This window comes from Euphorbia lathyris, chromosome 7 (genome assembly GCF_963576675.1).
Source record: "Euphorbia lathyris chromosome 7, ddEupLath1.1, whole genome shotgun sequence".
NCBI classification, from domain to species: domain Eukaryota; kingdom Viridiplantae; phylum Streptophyta; class Magnoliopsida; order Malpighiales; family Euphorbiaceae; genus Euphorbia; species Euphorbia lathyris.
The window spans coordinates 57,823,517-57,837,553 of record NC_088916.1 but is presented as its reverse complement, the minus strand read 5'-3'; the positions used below and the strand labels follow the sequence as shown (position 1 = coordinate 57,837,553).

The window sequence follows — 14,037 nt, the reverse complement described above, 5'->3', positions numbered from 1 at the left end:
TTTTTAACATTTTCTATTTTCAGGTCATGAACGATCCAAAAATTTTGGACAATTGATAAACAAATGTCTAACTTGTTCCTAATTAAACAATGTAAAATATTTAACACAGTTTACTTTCATAAGAGTCCACAATATTAATAAATTACAAAGGTTAATGACTTTTATGTTAGATTTTTGAAATTTAGTGATCGTAATATTAATAAGACCGAAATTAAGTGGTTATAAATGTAATTTATCTGATAAAAAAATAAAAACGCATGATATTAAATAAAAGATCAGAGATTCAATTAACCAAAATCAATAATATGAGCTTGCTTTGTGCATCATTGCTCACTAAAATTGTTTTTTGACCCAATAAAATTATTAAAGTAGCAAAGTTATGTTAATAAAGTTATTATGGCCACATCCAATGATTCGAATCACGGTGAAACTTTTATAATTATCATGTCAACAATACCTCATAACATCTCATGTTGCTACATGAAAATAACAAATAATGAAAAACATGAATTGAATAAATTTAAAGTACGAGTAACGTTACATGTCACCATGTGACGTGGCAACACGTATAAAAAATAGTGTGAGGTATTATTGATATGTACATCAATTTTTCGATTGCGCAAGACGACTGAACTCGTTGGAGTCTATCTTGTGTGGCGTAAAACCAGACGTTGTTCATATTGTCGAATACACTTATAGTGACTTTATTAACACAAATTTACTATTTTAGTGATTTTATTGGGTCAAAATTTATTTTAATGACCACCAATACATAAAGCTCTTATCTTTAGTAACTATAGAAACTTTTTACTAATATTGCCAGGCTCAAACCCGATTGGTAGATTCAACTAGTTAGACCGGAAACTAAAAGCCGACCAAGTCTCCGATTTGAGTTATGCTAAGTTTGTTAATCTTTAGCAACCTAGTAATAATTAGGGTCAATTCAGGATCCAAGGGTCCTTTTTTTAGAATTAATTTAAAAAAAGGTAAAATAAAAATAAAAATAAAAACCATTACTTTTGAAAAACTTTAGATTTTAAGTCTCGTTACTTTTATATTCACTATGTTTTTCCTTTCTACCTAAATAGTCCATTCGGATCATATTATTTATTACATTTGATCAAATCAAGCATATTAGGAAAATGATTGATTTGCATTAAATTTATAAAATATAGACTAAAATACCTCTTATCTCTCTTCGTTAATAATCCTTATTTCCGTAACATTCATTAAATTACACTATTTTTTGAAAACTTAAAATGATAAAAAAAAAAGTAATTAGTATACTAAACTCATTAGTAGGAATAAAATAGAAAAAAAGTTACATGGAAAATCTGAATCCAATGGGATGGAAGGCATCTCTTCTTCGACAAATCATATGAACTAATAAAAATCTTCTCTCTAACAAATTACAATGAACAGGAAGGAGTAATAAAAAAAAAACTTAACTTTGAAATATTGATAGTTTAATTGGAAAATTGTTGTGATAAGATTGATACATGGTTTGATGGTGATAAATGCATAAAGCTTATTAAATTATAGTTGGAAAAAAAGAATTCTAATTTCTAAGTAATATATACCTAATTTATAATTTTAAATTAACTATATATATTATTTATTTATTACATCATTCTGTCCAACCAGCCCGAATAATTTAGTTGAATCAAGTTACTCATAATTCAATTATGGAGTCTTGATCACATGCACCTTAATGAGCATATAGAATTTGCCTATTCACCGTTAGATCTAGGTTTATTAGAATTTTAAGGTGAAGATTCAAAGCATCTCGAGACTTAGATTTAATAAGCCTATATCTAATGGTGAATGAGCAAATTCACTTGCTCATTAAGGTGCATGCGAAATTTCCTGTTTAAGTGATTCGTATGAATTAATGCTAGTACATAACATAATAGGAATGGTATTTGTGAAATTTGGATGAAGTTGGAGACCTATAATTGGCAAGGAAGTGGAGTCATGGTGGGGCACGAAAGGAATCCTTCTATAAATAGTAAAATACGAAGCAGAAAGGTTAAAGGAGAGAAGAAGTTCAGAAACCCCAACAGAAAAAAAAAACTTCGAGTTTTCTGAATTACTAGAGATTATGGGAGCAGAGGCATTTCCTAGGAATCAAGATATATCTCCTGCTCCTCTAATTCTGGGTCTCCAGCCGGCGGCTCTCATAGACCATATGGCCCGTGTTGATTGGTCCTTGCTGGATCAAATCCCCGGTGACCGTGGTGGCTCTATACCCGTAACCATCTCTTCTTTTTCCCTTGTTTTTCCTTTCCTTTCCGGGTATAGCTGATTTTTCATTCTTATTCACTGATTCTCCTTTTTCACTTGTGTTTTCTTTATCAATTCCTTCCTTTTCTTTCTTAATTGTGGCCTCCAATGATAGTAATTGATTCACTAAGTGTGCAGTATTCTTACACTTTCTGTTTCTGTAATCAGGATAAAGTGTCACATCTAATTTACATTTTCCACCAATTCGAATCTTTAGCTTTACCTGCAGCACTTGTACCTCTTACTTAAATCTTTTGCTTTTAATTTAGTTATAGTTGTCGTATTCCTTTGATGATAACTTGTTACAGTTTCACCTCTTCATTGCAACTTTCTAGTTCTTATTCTATAAGGCATTGTGTTAAAATCCTGGTTATGTAATGGGGTTTATGCAATTTGTATTTTTTATATGTAATGTGAAATAATTTGGGGTTTTTTTTGGGGGGGATTTTGTAGGTTGCAATTGAAGAGCTTGAACACATATTAAGAGAGGTGAAAACTCATATGCTTGCTTCCCTTGATGGCACATCTCCTATAAAGACAATTGCTGGGGGAAGTGTAACCAATACCATTCGGGGTCTTAGTTCTAGCTTTGGAGTGTCTTGCGGGATTATTGGGGCCTTTGGGGAAGATGATCAAGGTAGATTATTTGTTAGTAATATGAACTTTAGTGGGATAAACATATCCAGATTGAGGAAAAAGAAGGGATCCACTGGTCAGGTGATCTTCTCTTTCACTGAAATAGTCTCTGATTGATGTTTTTATGCTTCAATTCCCCAATTATGAAGCTCTATTAGTGTCTGGTTTTCCTCAGTGTGTCTGCCTGGTTGATGAATCCGGGAATCGTACAATGCGACCCTGCCTCTCTAATGCTGTCAAAGTTCAGGTTGGTTGATCTTCGGCAACCTTAAGAATTCGTATGGCCTTCGTTTATGTACACAGACACCTTCTAAATGTTTCTGTTTATTATGTTCTTTTCAGGCTGATGAATTGACCAATGAGGATTTCAAGGGATCCAAGGTCAGGCAGCTTATCGAACAATGTATCGGTTTAATTGTCATTTCCCTAAGGTTGTTTTGGAAGATGTTAAGTTGCTAACAAGTTTTGGTTTTTCGCAGTGGTTGGTAATGAGATATGGAATTTTTAATATAGAAGTTATTCGAGCAGCAATTCGCATTGCGAAACAGGAGGGTCTTTATGTCTCATTAGACTTGGCCAGTTTTGAGGTATATATTTTCCAATCTTATTCATGTTCTCCTATTTCATTTCACCTCTCAAATGGCTAAACTGTTTAATCATCATTAAAAAGAAAAATTGTCGGAACAACTCTGTTTATATCATCGGAAACCAGCACTGATATGTACCTCAATGAGTCATTGTATATACAATTCATGCCTCTGATTGCAGTTTTGAAATCCCCAAATATCCATTTATTAATATATTGCTTGACATGCTTTAAAACGGGGACACAGATGGTGCGAAACTTTAAATTACCTCTCCTTGAGCTACTGGAGTCGGGGGATATAGACCTCTGTTTTGCTAACGAGGACGAGGCCATGGAGCTGCTGAGGTGATTTTTTTTATAGATTATATTCTTGATTCAACATTCTGAGACAAGTTATTGTAGATATCTCAGATGTTTCGTCTCACGATCTTTCTTAAGAGATGGTTCCTGATTTCTCTTTAAATGGTTTTAGAGATGAACAAAACGTCGATCCTGATGCTGCAGTGGAATTCCTAGGCAAATATTGCAAATGGGCAGTGGTGACTTTAGGTTCCAATGGGTGCATTGCGAAGCATGGAAAAGAGGTTTGTATGCTAGACGATATAGATAGATATAGAACCTTATGTATTCTTGAATCAATATCTGGTTTAGATTCATTTCTGTCTTCAGATTAGTGTTAGAGACTTATTCTAAGTTGCCAAAATGTCCAGATTGTGCACGTTGCGGCCATTGGGGAAGCACAAGCAACTGATGCCACAGGAGCAGGAGACCTCTTTGCCAGCGGATTTTTGTATGGACTGGTGAAAGGATTATCTTTGGAGGAATGCTGCAAAGTGGGTGCTTGTAGTGGCGGATCTGTTGTTCGGTCCCTTGGCGGTGAAGTGACCCCAGATAACCGGCAATGGATGTATAAACAGCTGCAGATTAAGGGTCTCCCTGTTCCTGATATCTGCAATTGATCTCATGCCACAACTTACATATAAGTATGATTGCTTTCCCATTAATGGCAGAGTTTTACGAGAACCAGGGCAGCTGCAGTTGCGTTTGGGGGCTGATTATAGGACTACAACCTATTTATGTATCGTTGAATTATCGATTGTTGAGTCGCTAAGAGGGCTCGATTTTGTGAGACCTGATTGACTCTTTTATCTTTTCTGGCACATTATATAATGAGCAATTGGCCAGAGAGAAACTTGTATATCAAAAAGAAGAATTGGCTATTATAATTGCATTCTGATGACAAATGAGAAAGAAATTTAACTTTTTCCAAGCACCTGTTCAGGAACGCAATTAAATTTTCACAATATTATGTTTTTGTAAGAGTTGGAGACGATTCATTGCATTTAATCTTTGAGATGAGAAACAAAGCAATTACTAATTGTAACACTAGTTTTGAAGTAATTTGTAATTAAAATGCTTAAAACTGATTATCTTTGTGAAATGAATAAAATTTCAGATGATTATTGAACTATATGTACTACAATCCTACTTAAACTTTCACAAGTGGAACGAGTCTTACGACAACCTTAAATATTTAGTGCTCGTTTGGTTTGTCATCTAAAATTCTCCTTTTTAATATGAAAAGGCAAATAGAAGGAGAAAATGGAGTAACCAAACATCTCCTTAATCATATTTAGCTCTCCGAAGAACGGATGATGTTTTGCCTATAATGAAGGATATGTTTTGGGCAAATTCGAGCCGAGCCGAACTTTGATTTGTTTGTGCTCGACTTGTAGAAAATTGATGAGTTTGATTTCAATATTTTGTTCATGAGTTGTTCGCTTATTTGTTCACGAGCTTTGCTTGTGAGCATCTCATTAATGTTGTTCATGAACTTTGAACTTATGAATTATGTTCATTTGAAATTTCTTTAAAACAAAACTACATATTTTTGATACCTACAAAATTAAAGTTTCACACAAAACTAACTTGTTCATGAATCTATAACCAAGTCTGTCTGGGAGTTTTCGAGTCGAGTTTCACTATACTCAAGCTTGTTTCATCTATAAATTGAGCCGCTCATTAGCGGTTTGACTCATTTACTACCATGTCCTGCAAATAACTCAACAAATGGGGCTGCCAGGAATCGAACCCAGGACCACTTGGTCACACTCGCTCTGATACCATGTCATGGAACCGTTTGAACCAAAAACTCGAGCTGATAGTTAAAGGTCCACTTCATATTAATAACTGACAAGTGGCTTCTTAATCTTTTATTTCTAACACATTAATATTTTTTTTGTCATGTTAAGTCTCTAATTAATATTTTTTTTTTGTCATGTTAAGTCTCTAATTACTAGAAAATTAAGCTTTGACATAACACTCGGTTGACATCATGCTATTCATTTCATACCATTTTCCACTAAACCTTCTCTGGATATTTTTTTTATATTCTTTTTTCAGATTCTCTTTCTATTAATTTGACTGAAATGGGGTAGAGCAACCCAAATTCTTCATTAAAGCTTCTCTCCTCTACGTTTGGAATTTACCATTCTTAACGGTTTGAAAGTAATTTTTTTTATATGTATAATGTAGTTGTTGAGAACCAGTAAAATATATTTCAAAAAAACAAAAGTAAAAAATACAATTTTAGACGCGTATGAAATGAATAACGATTTTTTAACTGAATTTAACAATATGAACTTAATATGACTATAAAAAAAACAAAAAAGGAGTCACATATGTTGAAATAAAATATTAGGACTCAATCATCAAAATGGGAATGATTAGGAGCCTAGTGATGTTTTTGCCTATATAAGGAAAATTAAGAAGGTAAATGAATGGTTTAAGTAGGAAGGTCAATGATTGAAATTACACTTGTTTGGCCTGAAGGTATGAGTTCATAAAAGTTAATACTATTGAGTGGTTTGATTTGAAGGGTTTATAATGTCTTTTTCATTCCATCGAAAATCGATTTTACTTATAAACGCTTAGAGCAACTATAGTGGTGGATTTAAGGGACTGATCTGTAATTATTCTTGGATGTCTAACCATTATATTATGTAAAAGTTGGTGTATCCGAATATAGAGGGTGTCTAAATTTAGATACTGGTTTAAAACAACAAGGTGAAGGAAGTGGTTGACGCGCGGAATATCCCTTGCATAGGAGCATGAGTGGTGTACAAGCTCCACACGTGAATCAATATTTTGGAAAAGCAGAAGTCTTCTTTTGTGTGGACCTATAGCCATTTGGGTTTTTTAAAATTATATGGCATAGAAATACTGATGCATTTACTTTATTTAAAATCTCAAACGTAAACTATTTATGCACAAAAGGTTGATGCCGCAAAAAGGAAGAGACTTATTCCACTACAGAAATGCACGGCGGCTTTGTGTACACTTGCATATGGCTCTCCCGCCGATGCCTTTGATGAGTATATCAAAATTAGTGAGTGCACAGCTTTAGAATGTGTTGAAATTTTTTGCCGTGCTGTTATAGAAGTGTATGGACCTATGTATATGAGGAGGCCAAATAATGTCGACGTCAACGCTTGATTCAGATGCATGAGGAACATCGTGGATTCCCTAGGATGCTTGGGAGTCTTGATTGCATGCACTAGGAGTGAAAAAATTGTCCAGTTGCGTGGAAAGGGCAATACACTCGTGGAGATCATGGGTGTCCAATAATCATGTTTGAAGCAGTCGCTTCTGTGGATTTGTGGATATAGCATGCATATTTCGATGTTGTAGGGGCGAACAACGACCTCAATGTTTTGAACATATTGACTTTGTTCAGGGACACACTAGCCGGAAGAGCTCCATCAGTTCAATTTAATGTTAACAATCATATGTACAAATTGGGATACTACCCAACATATGGTATATGTCCCGAATGTGCTGCTTTGGTAAAAAGCTTTCCACATGCCCATGAATCTAAGCGACTCTGCTATAAAGCAAGGAACGAGAGTGCAAGGAAAGATGTGGAACGAGCTTTCGGGATACTTCAAGCCCGTTTTGCAATAGTGTGCGGACCACCACGAAGTTGGAATAAAAGAAAAATTCATGACATTATGGATGCTTGTATTATACTACAAAATATGATTGTTGAAAATGAGCGTGACAGGTACTCGAGAGATTTTCCTGAAGAAGTTTGTCCATAAATACTTTCTAAAGACGTTCAAAGTGGACATATTCAGGATTTCGTGCAATATCTCGCAAAGGATACAGAGATCCGTGATAGAGCAATGCACGGCCAACTCAAAGTAGATCTAGTAGAGCATATTTGGAAATGTTTCGGAATCACCGACCTACCTGTTTGATTATCGTTTTAATTTAACGCTTTATGTTTGTTCGTTTTTTTTTTCAAATGTATTTTTTTATATTTATAATTTTTATTCAACGATCGAATTTAATTTTTTTAAATCAATTAAATAGATTAATCAAATTATTTATATTTACTCAAATAACATTTAATATTATTAAATAAATTAATATTAATAAACATTAATAATATAAAAAAAAATTGGATTAAAATGAAAAAAATAATATATTATAACATGTGGGACCCATTGAAATAAGAGAGAGTATCTAACCACTAGAGGAGCTTTTGTAAGGAGAGTGTTTTAATATGGAGGGTGTTTTGTAATAGTATTATTTGATGATGTGTCAATGGTTGGAGTATCCAATCATTAGGAGTGCTCTTATGACTTCTCCCTCTATGCCTTGCGGTAATTATTCCCAACTTGATAATGGTTGGGAAATAATTTTCTTAATGAGTAAATTATACCAATGGTTTGAACTTTACCCTAGTTCACACTTTGATACTTAGATTACATTTTGTCTCAAAAATATACCTGAAGTAAGGATGACAGGACAATTTAGTATGTTTTACCGGTCACTGGCCAGTCAATATGAGTTTGACGAGTAAATTACACTGATGGTACTTGAACTTTACCCTAATTCACACTTTGGTACCTATATTTCATTTTGTCCAAAAAATACACATCAAGTAAAGATGACCCAATGTTTTAGTACATTTGACCGATTAGTGATCATTCAATGCAAGTTTGACCATTTTAAATTAAAAATTGAGACTCATCACACACTCAATTAACATAAAATTATAATACTACTATTTAGATCTCTCTCTCTCTCTCTCTCTATATATATATATATATATATATATATATATGTATGTGTGTGTGTATTAAATGGCAATATTATAATTTTATGTTCATTTGAGTGTATGGTGAGTCCCAATATTTAGTTTAAAAGGTCAAACTCACGTTACCCGGTCACTAACCGATCAAATGAACTAAAAAATTCAGTCACTTTTACTTGAGTTATGTGTTTAGGATAAAATAACATTCAGGTACCAAAATATGAATTAAGGTAAAGTTCAGGTGCCATTGATGTAATTAACTTCTGAAACTCACATTGACCGGTCATTAACCGGTAAAATATACTAAATTGTCCGGTCATCGTTACTTCAGATATATTTTTGAGACAAAATGTAATTTAGGTACCAAAGTGTGAATAGAGTAAAGTTCAGGTACCATTGGTGTAATTTACTCTTTTCTTAATGAGATTGTTTTTAACTCTATGATTAAAAACACTCATTACAATGGCGAGCTCTAATGACGAGCTCGTCGTAATGGTACGAAGACAAATAACTATGCTTTACAAAAAAAAAAAAAAAGTTAATTTTCTTTGAATGTAGATCAATTGTCTAGAATGTCCTATATGATAAAAATTGGATTGCAGCTACTTTTCTGCAAATGTAGATTTACGAAAAATATATCATTTATAGTGTTTTTTGTTTGTTTAGGTGTTTCTTTTATAGCTTTTATTGCATTTTGTAGTCTTTTATATTTTCTTCATATATCTTATACGGCTTTAGCATGTATTTATGTAAAATTTTATTCCTCATTATCATGCTATATTTTTTTCTTTAATGGAATGATATATTATTTTCTATAAAAAAAAAAAATTGAGAGAACAGATAATAATTTAAAATATTCTTATTATTTCGTATCATTTTAGAGTTACACACATCAACTTCAATCTAACCAAAAATCTATTTTACATGCACACATCAACTTTAATCTAACCAAAAATCTATTTTACATGCAGATTTCGTGTCGTGTGAGCCATCGTAAACCTTTATATACTTTTAACCATCCAATCAAATTTTAAAGGATGGAAGATTTGAAAGATGATTACAACTATTCATCAATTAATAGATTTACGTTGCTCATAAACACAGAACAATCTTCTCTTACTCCGAAATTTTAGACAGCTCTAGAATTTACGAGGTAGCAAGTAGCCTAGGAATTGTACAGAACACACAAACCAACTGCATCCCATTGGACAAACTGTAAAAGGGTTCGTAAATTGTAGAAAAGTACACTAGAAGCTAGCATTAAAATGTCTGCACCAATTCAGACAATTGAAATTTGCATAAAGTAAATCCATGTAACCAATGTCTTTCATAGTGTCATTCATTTTTAATATATTCTGCAAACTCACTTGAGGTTCATCAACTAAAAAACTAGGAGAGAGCAGTTTTAGTTTCTTGAGTTATCATATATCCATTGGAGCTACACCTTGGTCAGCAGCAGGAGCACCCCCCTCCGCACCTGCAGCCGCACCCGCACCTTCCTCTATAATAGGTGCAGCATCAGCATCAGGTTCAGCAGCTGGTGGTTCAACAACAATCTCAAATCCATCAATTAACTGCTGAACAGTTTCCTGATCTAGTATATGGAATGCCTCTCCAACTCCTACTACGGCAACAGTACAGATAGAACTCTTGAGTGTTTCTCCTTGCAAGGTTTCTCTAACTGCTATCAGAGCGTCTTTTACCAGATCATCGCGCGAAGATTCCATGAAGTTCTCAAATTTGCGTTCCAAGTATGTCTTTGCAGCTTGTGAACGAGATCCAATAGCAAAAGCCTGGTACTCAAAGTAGTTACCGCTAGGGCAATTATAGTAAAGGTGAGCTCCAGATTCATCCAAGCCAGCTACTAGAAGACCAACGCCAAAAGGTCTTTTCCATGATCGCTGGGTGCAGACCTGCCATTCAGATGTTTTTAAGATTATATCAACTGCTGATGTGAAGTTCACAGTATGAAACCACAGTTTGACCGAAAACTAAAATCCAATTCAAGCATGACACTAACAAGTATGCCACAATATCATAATGCCACAAGACTCTGGTAACATATGCTTTTTACCGTTCAAATCAGAAATTAAACGATAATGTGAATAAATTCATTTATTTATTCAAGAAATAATAATAATAATCGAATATCATGGAAGATGTTAATACTTGGATATTTTAGAAAAATAACATGCTAGATTCTGAGTATGGCTCTGGAAAAAGAGCTAGCAGGAAAATACATTCAATTCAGTTGAACATAATAAGAGGAAACTGAACATAATGATATTTGTTTCTGATTGCAACATTTCATCAAAAAGTTCGCCTTTTAAAAGAGACATTTCAGCTAAAACGCATTTCACAATGTGCACACAGCACAGGCATTTCAATTAAAAAAAAAAGGCCTAACTGTGGTTTTTCAACATAGCACATTATATGAATATAGCACATCCAACAACATACATAGATTGATAAATATTCAAAATAACTCCCATGATTTACAGACTTAATTAAGTGAACATAAAAATGAAGAAAACAAATATGAAATAGAGATTAAAAACAAAAACTAAAATGAGCACCTACAACAGAAATAAGAAGTTAAAAACTAAATTTTATCCAACCTGGCGCATTTTCTGGTTATCCATGGTTTATTGCGCAATACATGTTATACTATCTAGTCTCTAACAACTTATAATTCCAAGCGAGCCTCACAGAAGTACAAATTAAACAATGTGGCCGATACAATATCAACACTCCTAGATTACTTTGTTAAGCCTCTGTCTCTGGTTTATTTAAGACAAGACAATGATTGACTTAATCTTCAAGAAGTAGATTCATCATGCATGTATGTGGATGTACTATTTGTATAAACCCTAAGCATCTTTGAAATAAAACACATGCGACATATATAGATTTGCAGGAAAAGAAAAGGGTGCAGAGCCAGGAAGCTGACAGCAGGTACGACACTTGACTGACAGCAATCCAGATTAGCCAACTCTTCCCTACTTTGAAAAAATGAACCTTGATAGTACATTTGTTTGGTTAATTGGTTGCTAGAATTCAAAGTTCCCAATGCAAGAAAAACATTCATCAATACTAAAAGGTAAAAACAAATGCAGAATAACAAGCTTAGCTAAGAAAAGAAAGCAAGGGGAAAGTAATCATATTTTTGTACCTACAGTCCATTTAATACCTATATATATATATATATACATCAAACACATACCTTATCCCATCATCTTGGCCAATCATAAGCAAATAACATTTGAAATTTTAGAAAGCAAATGGATTCAATTCGAAGCAAACAAATTCCAATATTGACTCCTTGAAACTTACAAAATACTCCAGGTGTCTTTTCTTTCTTTTTTTCTCTTTCCTTTTTTTCAGAGATATATAAAGTGAATATTGAAGGTGTCATAAACTAGAAACAGTTGCGAATTTGTTCAGCACTTGAAGTGGAGGTGGTACTTTGTCATGTAAAAGTGCAAATCAGCTTCAAGTTGCTAAATGATATTAGAACCAAGAGATTCTCAATGGTTAAACATTAATATGTTTATGAAAACTATAGAATTGGTGCCTGCATATCCCAGCAACTTACTAGGACGAGTGAATTTAATTAGTTGAACCCATATCAGCTACTGAGTCTGTCACTCTGTCGTGATTACATTTCTGATTTTATAGGAATTCAGTTCTAAAAGCACAATCTTATAGTACTTTTACTAATTCAATCATAGATGCAGTTACTAATTACAATGAACATCAAAGCTAATTTGACTTTTAGTTTGTTGCCTGGACAATTGAACTTTTCAAATATAAGGGGCAAAACAAGAACTTAGGAGCTAAATTGTATATAATATTGACATCCCTATCAACATAGCACTAACAAGAGAAGTAACTCTTAATTCGTTTTCCTCAAAATTAGGAGAAAAGGAAAAACGGTACATATGTGAAAGTTTTACTATGACATGATGGCTACCAATGAGAAATTTGAAAAGAACACTGAAGCACATTTCAATAACAAAACTGCTGATAATTGGATTCTTACAAATATAAAATCCAATTACCAGCAGCTTAGAAGACCATGGGGATAGCGCAAAACTAATGGCTGTATAAGAAAAAAAAAATTGAGCTTTATAGCACTTGTCAAGCAAATTCTAAAAGCTCAAAGTGAATTAATTTACTAAGCAAAAAGACACCAAGCAAAGAACCACATTACTGAATAGTAAGTGCAGAACTCTAGATTCATGCTAAATGAAGAGGAACGACAACAGAAAAAAAAACCCCCAAATTCCACGATCTAAGAGAATTAACCCATCAATTACCCACAGAAAACCACCACAAACAAAAGGCAAAACGAAATTCAAAAAATAGGGTTTCTAGTAAACTAAACCTGAGCCTTATCTGCGAGCTGAACAACGAGGCGACCAACCGGTAATGGAGATTCATAAGTGAAATTATAGTTAATGCATTCGGATCGCATATACCGAGAGAGAACACGACCGTCAGCGGTAAGGCCAGCGATAGCGACACCAATGTGGTCATCGACCTTGAAGATCTTCTTCTGATGGGAGGAGAGCTCAGAGTTAGCCTTATTAACACAGGCGAGAACTACATGGGTCTTGGATCGGAGTCCAATCGCCGCCGAACCCTGCTTTACCGCTTCCATTGCATACTCGACCTGAAAAAGGCGACCGGCGGGGCTCCAAGTGGTGACATCAGTGTCGTATTGATTCCTAAACATTTTGTAAACGCCGCCGTTGAGAGTGTAAAAACAACTCGGTCTGTGTTTGATTTATGCTGGAGTGTTAAATTGTTGAGAGTTCAGATGTTTGGGAAGAATGAATGAATTAGCAAAGGTTTCTCTTTTCTTTTTCTTTTTGTTCAAGTTTACACCATACTGACTTGTTGCACGGGTCAGATCAGAACAGAGTTTCAAGTCGGGTTGTGGGGTGTTAATGGGTTTCAGATGTTGGCCCAATTGTTAATGGGCCAGTAGCCCATAAACTATGATGGGCTTTTCTTTTGCCTTACGTGAATTGGAGAAGAAAAGTTCCAACAATCAATTTCCGTTAAGGCGTAGGTTCGCCTTATTTCAGATTAAGATGAAAAATTAGAAACAGTGAACAACTTTAGCTAAGATTAGACCTATCTATGGATTCGGGTACCCCCGGTCCGCCCAGGCCCATGTCCTTTAGGTCGGGTTTAGACAATGAAAATTGATCTTAGACGCAGGAAGGCCCAGATCCACTAAAGCCCGTCTATTTTTTTGGACGGGTTTGGGATTGATAAAAATAGCACGGATCGACACAACACTATCCGCGTTATTAAAATTAATTAGTAAATCTATATATTTATAATTAAATATTTAATTTTAAGTATAAATTTTATTTTTTGTAATTAAAAATTATGTATATATTTTTAGGTGCGCTTATAT

The 14,037-nt window shown here is 34.0% G+C and overlaps 2 protein-coding genes across 3 annotated transcripts; one reads left to right on the top strand and one right to left on the bottom strand.

Moving 5' to 3' along the window:
* Window positions 1-2,022: 2,022 nt before the first annotated feature.
* LOC136201412 (uncharacterized) lies at window positions 2,023-4,778 on the top strand. 2 transcript variants are annotated; one of them, XM_065992075.1, is made up of 8 exons: window positions 2,023-2,251; window positions 2,737-3,000; window positions 3,095-3,166; window positions 3,262-3,300; window positions 3,399-3,506; window positions 3,753-3,850; window positions 3,978-4,089; window positions 4,216-4,778. In XM_065992075.1, exons 1-8 carry the CDS (start codon window positions 2,102-2,104, stop codon window positions 4,462-4,464), a joined length of 1,092 nt encoding a protein of 363 aa, XP_065848147.1. In that variant the 5' UTR covers window positions 2,023-2,101; the 3' UTR covers window positions 4,465-4,778. The 2 variants fall into 2 exon arrangements, with proteins under 2 accessions (XP_065848147.1, XP_065848148.1); XM_065992076.1 differs by having other exon boundaries at window positions 2,158-2,295.
* Window positions 4,779-9,785: 5,007 nt separating this feature from the next.
* On the bottom strand, window positions 9,786-13,503 carry LOC136235753 (proteasome subunit alpha type-1-A-like). The gene is made up of 2 exons (XM_066025737.1): window positions 12,994-13,503; window positions 9,786-10,519 (listed from the first exon to the last, which is right to left on the bottom strand). The coding sequence occupies exons 1-2, from the start codon at window positions 13,342-13,344 to the stop codon at window positions 10,028-10,030; spliced, it is 843 nt and encodes a 280-aa protein (XP_065881809.1). The 5' UTR covers window positions 13,345-13,503; the 3' UTR covers window positions 9,786-10,027.
* Between the last annotated feature and the right edge of the window lie 534 nt (window positions 13,504-14,037).

Bases quoted from the DNA above. Each gene is read 5' to 3' on its own strand.
- LOC136201412 (XM_065992075.1), top strand. From the start codon at position 2,102: ATGGGAGCAGAGGCATTTCCTAGGAATCAAGATATATCTCCTGCTCCT. The intron at 3,301-3,398 runs GTCAGGCAGCTT...GGTTTTTCGCAG, and splicing joins AGGATTTCAAGGGATCCAAG to TGGTTGGTAATGAGATATGG. The intron at 3,507-3,752 runs GTATATATTTTC...ACGGGGACACAG, and splicing joins TAGACTTGGCCAGTTTTGAG to ATGGTGCGAAACTTTAAATT.
- LOC136235753 (XM_066025737.1), bottom strand. From the start codon at position 13,344: ATGTTTAGGAATCAATACGACACTGATGTCACCACTTGGAGCCCCGCC. The intron at 10,520-12,993 runs GTTTAGTTTACT...TCTGAATGGCAG, and splicing joins AGCTCGCAGATAAGGCTCAG to GTCTGCACCCAGCGATCATG.